A 16,162-nucleotide genomic window follows, 5' to 3' on the forward strand; every position below is an offset into this window, starting at 1 on the left:
AAAAAAAAAAAAAAAATACAAAAATTAGCCAGGCGCTGTGGCGCATGCCTATAATCCCAGCTACTCAGGAGGCTGAGGCAGGAGAATTGCTTGAACCCAGTAGGCGGAGGTTCCTGTGAGCTGAGATCATGCCACTGCACTCCAGCCTGCTGACAGAGCAAGATTCTGTCTCACAAAAAAAAAATAAATAAATAAATAAAAAATAAAAAATGAAAAAAAAAGAAGGTAAGCAAATCTGGTCCCTTTGCTCCATCATGGCCAGAAGTAGCAGCAGTCCAACTAATAATACATTTTTGTTTTTGTATTTCTGCTAGTCAAGTAAAGCACTGGGCAAGTAATTCAATATTGTTTAAAGAAGTTAAATAAAGTCACTGTTCATGATATTTTAAAACAGTCACTTGAAAATTATTTATTCACTGTTATTGGAAGCCCAGGCACCATGGTACAAACAAGTCATACATGGTTACTGTGTTTCCTTCTAAGGCTTACAAATATTATCTACAATTAAATTTGTCATCAGTGCTTTAATTAGAAACACTATATTATTCATGAGATAAAGTTTAGTAAATATTAACGAAATAAAGTTAGAAATCTCCTCAGCTAAGTATCCAAATACATCACTTTTCATGTCTACATTCCAAAATACTAGAACACAGTTGCAGTCAAGTTGTCTGCCACTTTATTTACTTATTTAATTTTTTTTTGAGACAGGGTCTTGCTCTGTTGCCGAAGCTGGAGTGCTATGGCTCAATCACAGCTCACTGTAGACTTGATCTCCTAGGCTAAAGTGATTCTCCCATCTCAGCCTCTCACGTACTAGGACCATAGACTGTGCCACCAAGCCTGGCTAATTTTTAATTGTTTTGTAGAGACAGGGGTCTCCCTATGTTTCCCTGGATGGTTTCAAACTCCTAGGCTCAAGCAATTCTCCCACCTCAGCCTCCCAAAGTGCTGGAATTACTGGCATGAGCCGCGGCATACAGCTTATTTGCTACTTTATAACAAGGATCCCCTTTTCTCTGGTTTCCGAACAAATGGTTACACATTTATTTGAAAAAGAAAGTTACCTTTTTCATCAGGAAGAGATGGAACGCTATCACGTCGTAGAGAATCATCTGCAGCAGTCTGAACCTGTTCATCAATGGAACTCTCTATCTTTTCACCATTAAGTTTCTTCTCATTTTCCTGACAAGATGGAACTGAAGGACTTTCTTGGCGGCTGTTACCACTACTGCTTCTTTTTATAGATACATGGAAACAACAACAACAAAATTAACAAAATAAGGATTATAGCTTCAAAGTAAACTTATTTGGCCAAATGACTGTACTTTATAGTCAAGATAAAAATCAAGAAAGATGTAATATAAAACAGAAAAAGTGAAGTAACATAAGTCTAAGAATATTTTGGAAAAGATGAGAAAGATGAGTAGGAGAGAGGAAGGTTTCGCGTTTGAATAATCATAATAGGCAGTGTTGCTAGGTTATCACTCCCTTTTTTCCCTTCGTTTCAAAATCAAACTTCTGGGAAAGGGAGCTACTGCTCACTGTTTCTACTTCTTTACTTTTCATTAACATCATGGTTTATCACAATCTGCTTCCATCCCAACTGCTCTACTAAAACTATTCTGAATAAGCTTTATCTATACTTTGAATTGCTAAATCCAATACAGAATTTATTGCTTTGTAACATTAGATGTTGACAATATCTCCTTTAAAAGCGCTACTTGCTAAACAAAATACAGTAAAAGGTTAGGATAATCTGGATGAAAGCTATTTGAGGACTTTCTATTATTCTTGCAACTTTTCTGTAAGCTTGAAATCATGTCAACATTCTTATATCCTATGACTTTACTCTCACCTGCTTCTCTTCCCAACTCTCTAACAAGCTTTCCTTGTTTCTTTCATTTGCTTTAAATTTTTCTGTCTTTCCTTAAATTGATGGTTTTGTTTTGGTCCTTTTCTAACTTTTTTTTTTGAGAAGGAGTCTCACTCTGTCGTCCAGGCTGGAGTGCAGTGGCACGATCTTGGCTAACTGCAACCTCCACTTCCCGGATTCAAGAGATTATCCTGCCTCAGTCTCCCGAGTAGCTGGGATTACAGGCATGTGCCACAACACCCAGCTAATTTTTTTTTGTATTTTTAGTAGAGATTGGGCTTCGCCATGTTGGCCAGGCTGGTCTCCAACTCCTAACCTCAGATGATCCACCCGCCTCGGCCTCCCAAAGTGCTGGTATTACAGATGTAAGCTACCACGCTGGCCCTCTTTCTATTTTATACTACATGTTCTCCTTGGGCAATCTTAACCATGACTTCAACTACTATCATTTAGAGTGAGTCTCAAATTTGTATCACTATCTTTGCCCTTTCCTTGATTTTAAGCTTCAAGTGTTGAAATGCCATGTGAACTTCTGATTTTGGCTATTCCTCAGCCAACAAACTAAGCATATATTCCCCCAAGTGTTTTCCTTTCTCTTTCTTACATTTCTTGGTTTATTCATTCATTACACAAGCCGGGTTAATACTTAGGATCCTCAGCACATACTTATTTCTTCTTTCAAATTGCCCTTGCTGCTCTGTCTGCCTAACGACCTATGGAATTAAATAATCAGTTCAAGTGTTATTTCTGAGAAGACTGCATGGACCCCACCCCAACTCTCAAGGAAGCTTTGGTCACTTCTGACCCTGTGTTCATACTTTTTTGTGTGTGTATATTTCTGTGATAATACTTATCAGAATACAATGCTATTGTTTGGTTTAATAAGTTTTTGAAAAGATAAATCTTCTAATAAAGCAATAAGGTAAAAGATGTAATGCAGCACACAGTAAGGGACTTTCAAGTCAGAAGGACATGGGGTTGAATCCCAATTCTAACAATTGCCAGCTATGTGCTAATCATTCACTCAGTAAATTTGTAGTAGATTGCCTGTCACGTGCTAGGTACTTTGCTAAGTTCTGATGATACAAGTATGCATGGTCCCCTCTTAAGATGGCTACAATAAAAAACACAACAAGCATTGGTGAGGATTGTAGAAAAATTTTACGTAGTGGGAAAATAGTATAAAATGCTGCAGTTACTTTGGAAAATAGTTTTGCAGTTCTTCAAAAAGTTAAACATAGAGCTACCGTACATGATCCAGCAATTCCATTCCTAAATATATACTCAAGAGAAATGAAAACATATCCACACAAAAGGTTGTATGTGAATGTTCACAGCAGCATTACTTACAACAGTCAAAAAGTGGAAACAACCCAAATGTCCACCAACTGATGAATGGATAAATAAAATGTGGGATAGCCATGCAAGAGAAAATAATTTGGCCATATAAACAAAGTAGTGATACATGCTACAACATGCATGAAACTTGAAAACATCATGCTAAGTGGAAGAAGTCAGTCACAAAGGGCCACATACTGTAATGATGCCATTTATATAAAAATCCAGAATAGGCAAATCCATAGAAAATGGAGACAGGAAATAGTGGTTGCCAGAGGAGGGTATAAGGGAGTAACTGCTGATGGTTACTGAGTTTCTTTCTGAGGTGATGAAAATGAAGCCCTCAATGAGCTTCTGATCTAGAATGTAACTGACTAACAAAGAAACATGTACACATAGGGTGGTCAAGACTGTCACAGCTATACTCATAGTGCTGTAGGAGAACACTTAGGTGAGAGCTAAAGCAGATGGGGTAGGACTGATTCTTGAAAGGTAAATAAAAGTAAACTAAATGAAATGAGGGGATGGTCTAGAAAGAAGGTATATCATATGCAATGGCACAGAAGACAGAAAGCAGGGTTCTTCTGAGAACTGGAAATAGTTAGAATGAATGGAGTATAGCAAAAGAGGAAAAGCCAAGAGATGGGGCTAGAGATAGACCAAAGGCTCAATTATAAAGAAAGTTTTTATGCCAGGATAAATAATTTGGACCTTAATTTGAATCTTCTGAGGGAATACTGAAGATTTCAAATAGGTGAATAACCAAATTGGCTAGAAATTTTAGAAAAATCACTCTGGTTATCATGTGGCTAACGAATAGAGTGGAGAAAGATTAGAGGATGGGGACAAGTATTAGGAGTTCACCACAGTAATCCAGATGATGGTTGACATGAAGTTTCAGTGAAGGTGTCAGTAAAGGTTAAATGAAAGTCAGATAGTTTCAGAGACATAATAGCTACTCAATAACTTTTGGTACTTTTCCCACATTTTCACGTCTTTTAGTTTCATTATTTAATTTTTTAAATTGGTGTTTTACTATACTTGACAATGTCAGTATGTTACCTGTAAAAATGCTGTAAAGTAGCCTCTAAAATCTTCTAATCCGAGATGGAACCATAATTGAAAGCTATAGCCATTCATATCACACTAACTACCAATGACAAGCTATTCAATTTTTTTTTTCTTTTGAGACGGAGTCTCACTCTGTCACCCAGGCTGGAGTGCAGTGGTGCGATCTTGGCTCACTGCAACCGCTGCCTCCGTAGTTCAAGAGATTCTTGTGCCTCAGCCTCCTGAGTAGCTTACAGGATTACAGGCACACGCCACCACCCATGGCTAATTTTTGTATTTTTAGTAGAGATGGGGCTTCACCATGTTGGCCAGGCTGGTCTTGAACTCCTGACCTCAGGTGATCTGCCCACCTCAGCCTCCCAAAGTGCTGGAATCACAGGCGTGAGCCACCGCACCCGGCCTATTCAATACTTTTTATAACAATAAAAATTTGTAACATCAGGAAATATGAATGTCAGCAAGGAAATGTACAATAAACACAGTCTTTGAAGGCAGATAAATTAAGGTGCAATTCCTTGATGTATCATTATTTATGTGACCTTGAATGTGTTTCTTAACATCTCCATGAGCTTCAGTTTTCTAACCTATAAGGATAATACCATCTGCCTTGGAAGGCTGCTGTAAATATTATATGCAGGAAGAACAATTTATACAATGCTTATACAATGTAGGTTCTCAAGGAACAGCAGTTACATTATTACACGGACCAACTATTTTGTAAATTGGCTAATTAGGGAAGCCAGCATTTTGAAGGGAACACACTGTTCTATTTAAATAAACAATATTAAGAAATCAAAGAAAGCAATGTTTAAGCCATTTATCAGCGTTTACTAAACTGTACTGACAAATCAAATTGTCTTCACCTTCTATCATGATTCTTGTATCCTGAAGACTCAGAATAACTATCGTATGAAGGGGAATACTTTTGATGCTTTGAGTCAAGGGTCCCTTCTTTCCTCCGAGAGAGTGAAACAGATGGACTTTTCCTACAAATAAAATAAAAACTGATTAAACATTCAAAGTCTCTAATAATGGAAAGATTTTAAGTATTGCTTACTAGCAATATGACATAAAATCTTGAACAAATAGATATTATAAAATAACTTACAACACATTAAAGAATGTCTTCTGTTTTACTAGGGAAGTAAACACAAATCACTCCTAGTATCAATGAATGTAAACAGAGACTTAAAATCTAAGAATTAGAAACAGTCAAAATATGATTAAGAAAAACACACACACACAAATATGGTAATGTCACCCAGTCCTGCCAAAAATAATTTCTTTAATGACTTCATTGCTCCTAGAATAAACTCCAAAATCCTAAGTCCGCAAGGCCCTATACCATGATCTGATCCCTGCATCATCTCATACCATCTTCTTTGCTCCCTGCCTCCAGCCACAATGGTCTTTATTTCTTTTCTTAAATATGCCATGTTCCTTCTTCCTTTAGGGCTTTTCATCTACCTATTCTTTACCTCCTTTACATTACTAACTCCTCATTTATTAGATTGCACCACAAGCTTTACCACAAGCTTTATTTCCTCAGGAAAGCCTCCTCTGACCTGCTGGCACCCCCAGGCTATTCAAATTCCTATGTTACATATCTCTGAGACATGTGTTCCTTTCTTTCATAACACTTAAATCAGTGTATAAGTATTCATTCACTTAACTGAATATTTGAGTAATATTTATCTTCCCTACCAGATGATGCCCATAACTGTATTCCCAACCAAAAATAATGCCTATGACAACAAATACTCATTACATATTTGCTGAAAGAATATTAACCTAACAGACAGTCATTATATATTTGCTGAATGAATGAATATTAACCTATCTGTTTCAGTTCTGGTCCTCAGCTGTTTCACGAAGTCTGGAAGGTGCTGCCGTTGGTGGTCATACAGTATTGCAAGGGGAGCTCCTGAAGCCATGACAGCATCTGAGATATGAGTTCTAGTCAACTCTGCCATCTAAACATGAACACACACCAGAAAGGCAAATGTATTAGAAGGTAAGGTCACAGAACTGAGAAGGAGCATAGTGTCTTGGAAAGAAAGATCACTGACTTGAGAGCAAGCAAATTCTGCCACTAAGAGACGAAATACTGTGGACAAGTCATTTAGCCTCTTTAAGTCTCAACAACTTCATCTTGTAAAAACAGAGTTGAACTACATGATTTCTAAGGTTTCACCTAGCTATAACAATCTATGAATTAGACAGACAACCTTTTAAAGCATATCATAAGCAGTAATAAGCCAAAAATTAAATCTTCCTTCAAGAATCAATTTAATTACTACTTCCTTTCTAACTCTTTGCTGACCAACAGGTGAAGTACATTTCCCTACTCTTAACCACTACTGCAAGTGCTGCATGTACTATTCATTCGGTATTTGTTCAAGCACTACTTTGAGCTATTCCTTTTACTAATGACTTAAAGTGTTTTGAAATCTTTGTTAATGTTGTCTACATTAAAATTTTCTTGAGAAAGGAGACTCAATTTTATACTGAAACGTACAACTCCATAATACCCAACATATAGTAGGTTCATGGATTTCCAATAACCAAGTCATTTTACAAATAGTACTAACTTTTGGTTTAAAAACATGTAACTGCTAAAATAAAGTGAAACTGTATCAATTACGAATTGTGATATCCTATGTAGAGACAGCAATAAAACTACTTCTGGCTGTCCCCCTGTTATAGAAAAGACAGTAACTAATATCATTGTGGGTAAAAATGAAACATCTTCACACAAAGCAGATCAGTGGTTCCCCAGGACTGAGATTAGGGACTGGTTGCAAAGAGACATGAGGAAACTTTTTGAAGTAACAGAAATATGCTATTTCTGGATTGTGGTGATGGTTATAGGGAGATATGTGTGTGTGTGTGCGTGTGTGTGTGTGAGAGAGAGAGAGAGAGAACTCACCAAACTGCATACTTAAAATGGGTACATTTTATTGCTTACAAATTATACATCAATAAAGTTCATACTTTTCTAAAAAGCTTACCAGAGGGCGGAAATTTAGAGCTCTTCATCTTCTTTCTGCCTCTGTAACATTCACATGTACAACACACCACAGTCAATGGTGCCTCTTATTTCGATAGGGTATGTCCCCCACTAAAAGTCACTAATTCAAAGTATGCATTTACTAAGATATTAGAAACCCATTACTAAAGACCAAAGTTACTCAGATTGACTAAAAAGAACTAAAAAGAGAAGGGTTCTCAATGGCATCTACCTCACAGATTTGACGTGCTGCATCTGTGGTAAGGCGAGCGGTCTCTGACTGCTGAGCTGCTATTTTACATGTTGCTTCCTGTAGGACTTCAGTTACTTCGTGTTGTGATTTAACCACCTGCTGTAATGATTCTGCATGGATCTTTAAATAAAAGGGGTTTAAAAAAGAAGTTATGTTTTAGTTTCCCCACCTCCCAAATTAATTTTAATTTATAAATTTATTTCATGTCTTATTTGTAGTAAAAAACACTTTACTACAATCCAGATTTCATGATTTAAGTCTTAACTCCACTGTTCACAAGTTACTGTATCTGTGGATAAGTAAATACAATGTACCACAGTTGCCATTTCCCTAAACTGGAAATGAGTCTTGACAGTTTATTTCAGAAGGTTGTAACAAAAATCAAATGACATGGAATTATCCCACAAAAAGTACTAAAATTTTATTATTTTTTTATATATATATATTTTTTTCTCCTATATAATTAAAAGAATGCTAAAGTAATTTCTAAGATACAAATTTAGGTTTAAAAAACAAGAACCTGCTGCAAAATAAGTTACCTGAGCTGCTTTGTTTCGGGTTTCTTCTAATTGTCTCTGACTCTCCAGAGCCTCTTGTTCAGCCTTCAGTTTCAAGAGGGCCAAGTCTCTTTCATGGCGTTGCTGTTGTGCCTTCAAAGTAATGGTCAAATGTTAATTCTCAAATACTAAACTATTTTAACGCAGTGACTATAACACACACCATGCTCTCTTACTAATACAAATCATTTGAAGCAACTAATTAGAACCAAAAGGAAAGAGAGTAAAAAGAATAGTCAACAGCCCCTTACCATTTATCAAAATATTTAATGACCACCTCCCATGTGCCAAATAATGTAGTAATATAAAAAATTTCCAGTATATATAGGACTAAGAATTAATACCAAAAAGCTGGTTAGAAAGCAAAGGCTATAGCACCCAACTTTTTGGAAGACATAAAAAAATGTCTTATGTGTAAAAATAAAAATAATGCCTCACATCTCACAATTTTATGATTCTTTTATTTTGACTTTGAAGTAGTAGTTTCATTAAAAAAAAGATGTCCCCATATAAGGTTTCCTTGTCACCAGGGCCCTTTCTTACCACAATTCCACACAATATTATCTATAAATATATATATTTTTTCATCTCCTTTGAAATAGTGCTAAATAATAGAGGTTTTCAAAAGGTGGTAAGGGCTGGGCGCAATAGCTCATGTCTGCAATCCCAGCACTTTGGGAGGCCAAGAGGGGAGGATCACTTGAGGCCAGGAGCTCAAGACCAGCCTGGTCAACATAGTGAGACCCCCCATCTCTATTTTTTTTTTTTTTAATTAAAACAAAACAAAAGAAAACAAAAAATGGTGGTAAGGCTGTATGTAAGGCTGTGGTAATGCTCTGCCCAAATCTGGAAACCCAAAATTATAATGTATGTCCAAAGTGGCAGAAAACCTCAGTGCTGACTCAGATTTCAAGGTCAGTATGGCCCTCCACTACAATGGGGTCATTTCCTCAATACAATGATTCTCAACAAAGTTGGCATTAGTCCCTCCCCACCCTCTACCAGGAAACATCTGGAAATGTCCAGGGAATTTCTGCTGTCACAATGATTGGACAACACTACTGCTATTTAGCGGGAGGAGGGCAGGAATGATGGTATCTCTGCAAAATATGGTAACAGTACCACACCAAGAACTGTCTGACAAGTCTTTTGGGAAGAACAAACAGAAAAGGAAACTGAAAAAAAAAAAAATAGCATCAAAAATCATAAAACATTTGGGAATAAATTTTAAAATGTATAAGACCTCTACAATGAAAACTGTAATACTAATGAGAGAAATAGTCAAAGATTTAAACAAATAGAAAAATATATCATGTTTATGAATTAGAAAAGGCAACACTGTTAAGATGTGAATTCTCCCCAGACTCACTGATCTATAGATTCAATACCATTCTAATCAAAATCCTACCAGGCTTTTTGTTTTTTTTAGTAGAAACTGACAAACTGATTCTAAAAGTTACACGGAAATGTAAAAAACCTAGAACAGCCAAAATCATCTTTGAAAAAAAGAAACAAAGTTGGAGGAATTATGTCTTGATTTCAAGACTCACTAAAAAACCACAGTAATAAAGACAATATGGTACTGACATTACGGATAGATGAATAGATCAATGGAAAATGAGTCTAGAACTAGATCTACACATAATTGATTACTTAATCATTGATAAAGGCATTAAGGTAATTTAAGTCTTTTTAATAAAATGGTGCTGGAACAATTGAATATCCTTATTAGGGAAAAACAAACTTTAACTCTCTTCCTCACATCAAACCCCAAAATTAACTTGAGAAGGATTACACACGTAAATATGAAAGCTAAAATTATAAAGCTTTTGGGAAAAAACATAAGAGAATGTTAGGATATCTTAGTGTCTTAGCGTAGGATTTCTTTCTTTCCCTTCCCCTCCCCTCCCTCCCCTCCTCTCCTCACCTTTCCCTCCCTCCCTCCCTTCCTTCCTTCCTTCCTTTTTTTGAGACACAGTTTGACTCTGGAGTCCAATGGCACAATCTTGGCTTACTACAACCTCTGCCTCCTGGACTCAAGCGATTCTCCTTCCTTAGCCGACCTGCCCCCCCGCCCTACAAGTACCTGGGACTACAGGCATACACCACCGTGGACGGCTAATTTTTGTATTTATAGTAGAGACGGGATTTCACCATGTTGCCCCGGCTGGTCTTGAACTCCTAAACTTAAGTGAGCTGTCTGCCTTGGCCTCCCAAAAAGTCCTGGGATAACAGGCATGAGCCACCACAGTCAGCCCAAAGATTTCTTAGAAAACGAAAGGTACTACCACAAAAGAAAGCAACTAAAAACTGGATTTCATCAAAATTTAAAACTTCTATTTCTCAAAGACACAGTTTAAAAAGTGAAAAGATAAGCCAAGACCTGGAATACAATATTTCCAATACATCTGAAAAGGACTTGTTTCCAGAATATATGAACAACTCCTATAAATCAATAATTAAAAAGACAACCCCATAATGAAGGGTGTAAAAGATTTGAACAGATATTCACAAAAGAATGCTCAATAAATACACAAAAAGACAATCAGTCTTATCAGTAACAAGAGAAATGCAAATTACAACCACAATGAGATACTACTTCACACTCAATAGAATGACTGAAATAAAAGACTGATAATACCAAATGATAGCAGGAATGCAGACAACTGGAATTTTCCTACTTATTACAAGAGTGTAAAGTGTTACAACCATTTTGGAAAACTGTACAGCAGTTTCTTATAAAGTTTCATATACCTGACCCAAGCAATTACACTCCTAGGTACTTATATAAGAAAAATGAAAACATATGTAGTATGCATAGAGTTGTTTAAAAATGTTCATAGCAGGAATATTCACAACAGGCAAAAGCTGGAAATAATCCAAATATACATCAATAGGAAAACTGATAAATTGTGATATTAATGGAATATTACTCAGCAAAAAACAGAACAAAACAAAAAACTACTGATAAAACAATATGGATAAATCTTAAATTGATATTGAAAATAAGCTAAACACAGAGTTCAAAGTCCACTTCCTTTTATACAAAGTTCTAGAACAGGCAAAAATAAACTATGGTGCCAGAAATCAGAATAGTAATTGCCTTTGGAAGGGGGAGTAATTGAAAATGGGCATGAGTCAACTTTCTGGGGTAACAACGTAAGGGTTGTATATCTTGATTAGGGTGGTTCTTACACAGGTATATACGCTGGTCAAAACGCATCAAAACTGGGCCGGGCGCGGTGGCTCACGCCTGTAATCCCAGCACTTTGGGAGGTCGAGGCGGGTGGTTCACGAGGCCAGGAGATTGAGTCCATCCTGGCTAACACGGTGAAACCCCGTCTCTACTAAAAATACAGAAAATTAGCTGGGCGTTGTGGCGGGGGCCTGTAGTTCCAGCTACTAGGGAGGCTGACGCAGGAAAATGGTGTGAACCTGGGAGGCAGAGCTTGCAGTGAGCAGAGATCGTGCCACTGCACTCTAACCTGGGCAACAGTAAGACTCTGTCTCAAAAAAAGCAAAACAAAACAAAACAAAACAAATTTGATCAAAACTGTACACTTAAAATCTGTGTATTTTATACTATGTAGGTAAGAACTCAGGGTTTTGTTGTTGTTGTTGTTGTTGTTTTGTAAAGCAGTTCCACTAACGAAGAGTGCTTAGACCGTCTCCGGATTTTTGTTTGCTAAAGGAAAATCCACATTATCCTGGCTTTCTCAAACACCTGGATTTCAGAAACTTCTCTTTTGGTACAAATAAAGCTTAAAAAAAAAAAAAAAAAAAAACCCTCAGTATTCTCTCACCTCTCAATGAAAAGAGACAATATTAAGAATGTTTGACTAGGCCGGGAGCGGTGGCTCAAGCCTGTAATCCCAGCACTTTGTGAGGCCGAGACGGGTGGATCACGAGGTCAGATCGAGACCATCCTGGCTAACAGGGTGAAACCCCGTCTCTACTAAAAAATACAAAAAACTAGCCAGGCGAGGTGGCGGGTGCCTGTAGTCCCAGCTACTCGGGAGGCTGAGGCAGGAGAATGGCGTGAACCCGGGAGGCGGAACTTGCAGTGAGCTGAGATCCGGCCACTGCACTCCAGCCTGGGCGACAGAGCGAGACTCAGTCTCAAAAAAAAAAAAAAAAAAGAATGTTTGACTAGACGATTTTTATACTGTTAACTAAGCAAAGCAGAAAACATGGAAAACAAAGTATTTGAGAGAGAATGACTTATTATTGTTCTGCTGCCAAACACTGTATCTTTTTAGTGTCCTGATAAGTTTTTCTCAGGACTATTTATTTACAGGTGTTATATGGTAGACTATTTTTTTTCTATTTGGCACAGTAGTTTAAGTCATCATTAAGACTATTTTGAAAAGCAAAGAAAAAAGAAAAACCACAGAAAGCTAAAAAGGAAAACTCCAAAAATACCTTTATGATCTGAGCTAGAGACACACTCTCCTGCTGAGCAAGTGAAATGCCTCTAACTCTTTCCACATCGGACAGTTGGCGCACCGACTCCTCAATGGCATTCAGATAACTGAGTTCTGCTGCCATACGATGATGGAGGCCAGCAGGAGAAAAGCGCTTAGAACCTGGAGGGCATGACAATGGTCAAATGGAAAAGTTAACATGAAATTACACTTCAGATTTCTAACATCTGTCATTTTAAGAGCCAAAATCAACTTTGTTTTCCTATGTAGAAAAAACTGGGACTCAGTAAAGGAATACCTTGAGGATACTGCAGGTTCAGTTCCAGACCAAAGGAATAAATATCAGAATAAAGCAGGTCATACAAATTTTTTGGTTTACCAGTGTATACGAGAGTTATATTTGCACTATACTGTAGTCTAGTAAGTGTGTAATAGCATTATGTCTAAAAAAATGTACATACTTTAATTTAAAAATACTGTACTGCTAAAAAATGCTGACGATCATCTGAGCCTTCAGCAAGTCCTAATCTTTTTGCTGGTGGAAGGTCATACCTTCCACCAGCTACTGACTGATCAGGGTGGTTGCTGAAGGTTGGAGTAACTGTGGCAATTTCTTAAAATAAGGCAATAATGAAGTTTACTGCATCGATTGACTCTTGCTTTCACAAAAGATTTCTCTGGAGCATGTAATGCTGTTTGGTAGCATTTGACCCACTTTCTGTAGAACTTCTTTCAAAACTGGAGACAATCCTCTCAAACCCTGCCACTGCTTTATCAATTAAAGTTTATGTAATATTCTAAACCATTTTTGTCATTTCGCTAGGAGTAGATTCCATCTCAAGAAACTACTTTCTTTGCTCATGCAAAAGCAGCAACTACTCATTCATTCAACTTTTGTCATGAGACTGCAGCAATTCAGTAACATCTTCAGGATCCAACTATAATTCTAGTTATCTTGCTATTTCCACCATATCTGCAGTTATTTCCTCCACTGAAGTTCTGAACCCCTGAAAGTCATCCATGAGGGCTGGAATCAACTTCTTCCAAGCTTCTGTTAATGCTCGTATTTTGATCTCCTTCCACGAATCACAAATGTTCTTAATGGCATCTATAATGGTGAATCCTTTCCAGAAGGTGACCAATTTACTTTGCCCAAATCAGCAGAGGAATCACTATCTATGGCAGCTATAGCCTTACACAGTGCATTTCTTAAATAAGAAGACTTAAAAGTTGAAATTACTACTTGATCCATGGGTACAGAATGGATTTTGTGTTAGGGGACATAAAAACTATTAATCTCCTTTTTTATGTCCATCAGAGCTCTTGGATGACCAGGTGCATTGTCAATAAGCAGGAATAAATATTTTTTCAAATTTTGTAAAGAACACTTTGAAAAAAATCTTTTTTTTTCCTGGGCAGTAGGTCTCAACAGTGGGCTTAGAATACTCACTAAACTTGAGTGCTGTAAACAGATGTGCTGTCATTCAGGCTTTGTTGTTCCATTAATACAGCACAAGCAGAGTAGATTTAGCATAATTCTTAAGGACTCTAGGATTTTCAGAATGGTAAATGAGCCTTGGCTTCAACTTTAAGTTGTCAGCTGTATTAACCCCTAAATAGTCAGCTCATCCTTTGAGCTTTGAAGCCAAGCACTAACTTCTCTCTAGCTATGAAAGTCCTAGATGACATTTTCTTCCAACATAAGGTTGTTTCATCTCGTTAAAAATCTGTTTAGTGCAGCCACTTTCATCAATTATCTTCTGGATAACTTGCTGCAACTTCTACCTCAGCACTTCTTGCTTCACCCTGCACTTTTATTTTATAGAGATGGCTTCTTTCTTTAGCCTCTGCTAGCTTCCAACTTTTCTTTTGCAGCTTCCTCACCTCTCCCAGGCTTCACAAAATTGAAGAGGATTAGGGTCTTGCGCTGGATTAAGCTTTGGCTTAAAGATGCCACTGGCTTGATCTTTTATCTCGGTCCCTAAAACTTTCTCCATATCAGCAATAAGGCTATTGTGTTTTCTTATCTTTCATTCATATGATACCTTTCATTTCCTTCAAAAACTTTTCCTTTGCATTCATAAGTTGGCTAACTGGCACAAGAGGCCTAGCTTTTGGCATATCTTGGCTTCTGACATCCCTTCCTCACTAAGCTTAATCATTTGTAGCTTCTGATTTAAAGTGAGAGATGTGACTCTTCCTTTCACATGAACACTTAAGAGATTACTGTAGGGTTAGTAACTGGCCTAATTTTAATATTATTGTGTCTCAGGCAATAAGGAGGCCAGAGGGAGCGTTGAAGAGGGGAACACGGTGAGTTGGTGGAGCAGTCAGAACACACACAACATCGATCCATTAAGTTTGCCCTCTTAAATGGACTGGTTGGTGGCACCTAAAACAATTATTAATACAACAGGAACATCAAAGATCACTAATCACAGATCACCATAACAGATACAGTAATAATGAAAAGCTTGAAATATTGAGAGATTTATCAAAATTGTGGACACAGGGACACGAAGTGAGCACATGCTGCTGGAAAAATGGCACTGATGAATTTGTTCAATGCCATGAGCCTTTAATTTGTAAAAAAACAAAAAAACAAAAAACAATAAAACAAAAAAACCCTGCAGCATCTGTGAAATGCAATAAAGTCAAGCACAATAAAACAAGGTATGCCTGTACAATGTACTTTACTTCTATGTGTGTGCACAGGCACGTGTGTATACATACATACGTATACATATAAACAGGAGTGCACATACGGGACATAGTTTTCAGATATGATTTGACTAATGCTGGCTGACAAGATGGGAAAAAGTCAACATTACTGAATCTCTTGTGCTTTTCAGTATTTAATTTCTGGAAGGTTTTAATACTTGAAAAGTAATCATATTCACTTGAAATAATATTTCTCTATGACTCAATTGAAAGAAAAGGAATTTTGAGAGAAAAAATTTCATATCGTATTCTAAAAATTACAATTGCATGGATCTACTTACCTGGTATTGGAGCCGCATTCTCTGTCGTTGTTCTGCTGGCAGCCAGGTTCAAATCAGTGAGAGCTGCAGTAGGCTTAAACCCTGTTATAGTTGTAGGCATTACTGACGACTTAGATCTTTCTGAAGAAGTTCCTGGAAGGTCAAACTGCAACGATTTCTGGGAACTTGGTGACAGGGGAGAAGTTGGAGTTTTCTGAGATCTTCCCTTATCTGATGAGACACTAGAAATTTTGATCCACAAAAACATTAGAGGAAGGAAAAGTACTTTGTAAACCTGCTAAATCATTCAAAAGAACAACAAATAAAAAAACTTTATCAACATTAGCTTTAACAAGTTGTGATTTAGGCATTTATTCGTTAATACAGTCACTATGCTGAATGAACGACTATGAATATTCCTCTAATTGCTAGAATTACAGTGGTGCACAAGCACGGCACAAACCTTGCCCTAAGTACAATGGAAAGGGAGTAGCTTGATTAAACTAGCACTGAACTGTTCCCTCTACAGTGTACATATATTATGATTCACTCGTTATAGCATGAAGCAAAGTCTTCTAAAATAGACACTCTACAGCAATAAAATTGGAGCCATATATGGGTCTTAAAATACATTTCTGAAAAAGAATCAAAT

General features: G+C 37.1%; 1 protein-coding gene across 1 annotated transcript in view; it reads right to left on the bottom strand.

Annotated features, from left to right (window-relative positions):
• CEP350 (centrosomal protein 350kDa) overlaps positions 1-16,162 on the bottom strand; it is a 139,460-nt gene that overhangs the window by 75,181 nt on the left and 48,117 nt on the right. The window contains 7 exon segments of the mRNA XM_011989570.1: positions 1,068-1,237; positions 5,149-5,271; positions 6,122-6,258; positions 7,528-7,668; positions 8,088-8,198; positions 12,528-12,691; positions 15,532-15,752. Coding sequence (XP_011844960.1) covers positions 1,068-1,237; positions 5,149-5,271; positions 6,122-6,258; positions 7,528-7,668; positions 8,088-8,198; positions 12,528-12,691; positions 15,532-15,752 — 1,067 coding nt within the window.

Source organism: Mandrillus leucophaeus, unplaced genomic scaffold, assembly GCF_000951045.1.
Source record: "Mandrillus leucophaeus isolate KB7577 unplaced genomic scaffold, Mleu.le_1.0 Scaffold1097, whole genome shotgun sequence".
NCBI lineage: Eukaryota > Metazoa > Chordata > Mammalia > Primates > Cercopithecidae > Mandrillus > Mandrillus leucophaeus.